Source organism: Pteropus vampyrus, unplaced genomic scaffold, assembly GCF_000151845.1.
Source record: "Pteropus vampyrus isolate Shadow unplaced genomic scaffold, Pvam_2.0 Scaffold157, whole genome shotgun sequence".
Classification (NCBI taxonomy): Eukaryota; Metazoa; Chordata; class Mammalia; order Chiroptera; family Pteropodidae; genus Pteropus; species Pteropus vampyrus.
This window is the reverse complement of record NW_011888938.1, coordinates 1,859,793-1,862,889: the sequence shown is the minus strand read 5'-3', so window position 1 is coordinate 1,862,889 and position 3,097 is coordinate 1,859,793. Positions and strand designations below refer to the sequence as shown.

The 3,097-nt window shown below is 56.6% G+C and overlaps 1 protein-coding gene across 1 annotated transcript in view; it reads right to left on the bottom strand.

The window, feature by feature from the left end:
• The window catches only part of STKLD1 (serine/threonine kinase like domain containing 1), a 24,275-nt gene that overhangs the window by 14,679 nt on the left and 6,499 nt on the right, over nucleotides 1–3,097 (bottom strand). Inside the window, exons 3-4 of the mRNA XM_023536469.1 lie at nucleotides 1,608–1,652; nucleotides 316–390 (exon numbers count right to left, since the gene is read on the bottom strand). Coding sequence (XP_023392237.1) covers nucleotides 316–390; nucleotides 1,608–1,652 — 120 coding nt within the window. The remainder of the gene's footprint in view (nucleotides 1–315; nucleotides 391–1,607; nucleotides 1,653–3,097) is intronic.

The window sequence follows — 3,097 nt, the reverse complement described above, 5'->3', positions numbered from 1 at the left end:
CGGACGCACTGAGCCTTTGGTGCAGGACGAGCTCAGGAGCTGAATGCTCTGGGCACTGGGGCCATGCTGCGGGCCTCCCTCCGGATGCGCCATGCACTCCCCGTGAGTTACAGTTACAGGGGAGGCTCCTGTTTCTCTCAGCCTGTCAGCCCCTCCCCCACTGAGCCCGAGGCGGGGCTCACAGGGGACGACACCCAGAGAGCCCCCACTGCCACAGGCGGGCTTGCGATGGCATGTGGGGGTGCTCTGTGCTCGGTCCCCCGTTCCCGCAGCCGCCGAGCGCCAGCGGGCCCGCAGGGGTGGGCTCGGACCCACCTTGCCATTCCAGGTGATGAACAGCTCCCGGTAGAAGGCGATGTGGTCGTGCCGGAGCTTCAGCAGCGGCATCAGCTGCAGGCGCCAGAGCAGAAGAAAAGGATGTTTGGGAAGCGCCGTGTCCCAGCCAGCGCTGTCTCCCCCGTCCCGGCAGAGACGCGTCCCCAGCTCCGAGCGGGGCAGGGAGCAGGCGCGAGGAGAGCGTGCAGCCTGGGCAGAAGCCAGGCGCGGGTCCTGTGTCCAGCACGTGCTGGCGGTGCCGGTCGGAGGACAAACCTCCACCGGCGCCTCCCGGCCTCATCCGAAAGCGCTGGTCATCTCACCGGGGTGTCGTGAGGACTGAGCGACAGGAAGCAGGCAGAGCGCCAGGGGTATAGGAAAGAGAGCCCCGGCAGGGCTGGCTGGAGAAGGCGGCGTGGCCAAAGGGAGCGGGGACGCTGATGTGCCCAGGCCCGCCTGGCCTCCTGCCCCAGGGCCGCGCCCCCAGCGGAAAGCGCTTCGAGAAGAGACGCCACTGGGCAGCAGACATGGCGACCTTAGCGACCAAGAGCCAGAAGGAGGGCCGCTTGTGGGGAGCGGGCATGGAAGCAGGTCGCCTGGGGCGTGGGGAAGGGACCGCGAGAGGCCGGGAGGGCGTGGGGGCTACGGGTGGGCCACAGGTGGGCCTTCCTTCACTTTGTCAGACGTGGCCACCCCTGTGCGTCAGTCACGCTGTGGACTGAACAGCTGTTTGCTGGCAAGGGCCGAAAGCTGGCCATTCCGGAAAGAAGACAGACGAGTGGCCATTAGATGGGAGGGTAGGGTCTAGCTTCGTGTGAAATCCGAGAAGGCAGAGCACGCCGCTCGCCTCTGCCTAGGATCGGAGCGCATGCGGCTGCTGTGTCATTCACATCACGGAGGATGCCACTGTCACTCTGACTGGTAGATTTAAGGAACGTGAAACAGTTTACAAGTCTGTATTTTCTAAATTTTCTGCTGTAGTTAATACTTTTATAATTGAAGAAAAAAAGTATTTTAAAAGATAATTATTGGTAGATTAGCCTAGGAACCTATAATCTATATTTACACTTTATCTTCTCTGAGAACAGAAATCCTAAGTCGTCAGCATCCGGATTTAGAAATGAATGTTTGAGCACAGACTCCCGTGATGACCTGGGGGCGTCTGGCTGCAGAGCGCAGAGCGAGAGCGGGTTCTGGCCCTCCCCGCCTCCGCCCAGCTTCCACCAGGCACGCCGCAGGAGGCCGCAGGACAGCGGCTGCGTGTTCTGCATCATGTCCCCACCCAGAGTTACCTCCTCCAGGGCCTCGTTGGCATTATGATCATCGATGCATTCCACCTGCAGGGGCACAAGAGCACTGGCTGAGTGTAGTAAGCCATCGCCACCATCATCGCCATCAACACCGTCTCTACCACCATCTCCACCACCATCTCCACCACCATCTCCATCATCACCGCCACCACCATCACCATCACCATCAGCACCACCATCAACACCATCATCGCCATCAACACCACCTTCACCACCATCTCCATCATCACCGCCATGAACACCATCTTCACCACCACCATCACCATCACCATAACCACCATCAGCACCACCATCAACATCACCACCATCAACACCATCACCATCAACACCACCACCTCCATCATCACCGCCACCACCATCGCCATCACCATCAACACCACCATCAACACCATCATCGCCATCAACACCATCATCGCCATCAACACCGTCTCTACCACCATCTCTACCACCATCTCCATCATCACCGCCATGAACACCATCTTCACCACCACCATCACCATCACCATCAACATAACCACCATCAACATCACCATCAACATCACCACCATCAACACATCACCAACACCACCATCAACACCACCACCACCATCACCATCATCATCTTCACCACCATCATCAACACACTACCATCAGCACCACCATCAACACCACCACCACCATCGCCATCACCATCTTCACCACCACCATCAACACACTACCATCAGCACCACCATCAACACCACCACCACCATTATTCACCAGCGGTGCTAGGCTCCTATCATTCATGTCCCACCACATGGCACCATACGGGGCCTGGAGATGTTCCTAAGGCGGGATCCAAACATACTTTGAGCAACGAGAATATATTTGCTCGTGCTGCAAGGGTAAGTGTAGGATAGCATAATATAAATTCCAAGCAATAATTAGGGGATCGTCTAAAAAACAGAAAAGCAAATAACATGTTGGCCCCAGAGCCGAACGGCTCTGCTCTGGTTGGCAAAGTCTCAACCTCAGCACTGCATTCCTCATCCAAATTGGGAAGATTGTCCCCATCATCACGTCTACCACCAGATCCTGACCCAGAACGTCCGGTCACAAGACTCACCAATGAACTCTTATAATCGGGGTGATTGCAGACAAAAGTGCAGTTAGTGAACTACTCCCAGAGCCATGTAAAGCCCCCAGATGCAGCGGTACAGGGAGTCTGCCTGTCGTCCCCTCCTCCTGTTCCAGGGGGCTCATGCTTAGGTAAATTCGGCTAGAGCATCCTGAGAGCCTTAAAAATGTCACATCTTTTGACCTAGAAATCCCACCCCTAGACGTTTATCCCAAGGAAATCATGGATCCTCAAAAAGATTAACTATGAGGTTGTCAGAGTCGTTTATACAGAGCGAAACATAGAGAACAAGCTGCGTGCTTGGAGCACGTGAGAGGCTGCATTGGGTCAGTTACAGCGCACTGAGCAGGTGCGCGTCCACGCGGCCACCGGAGCC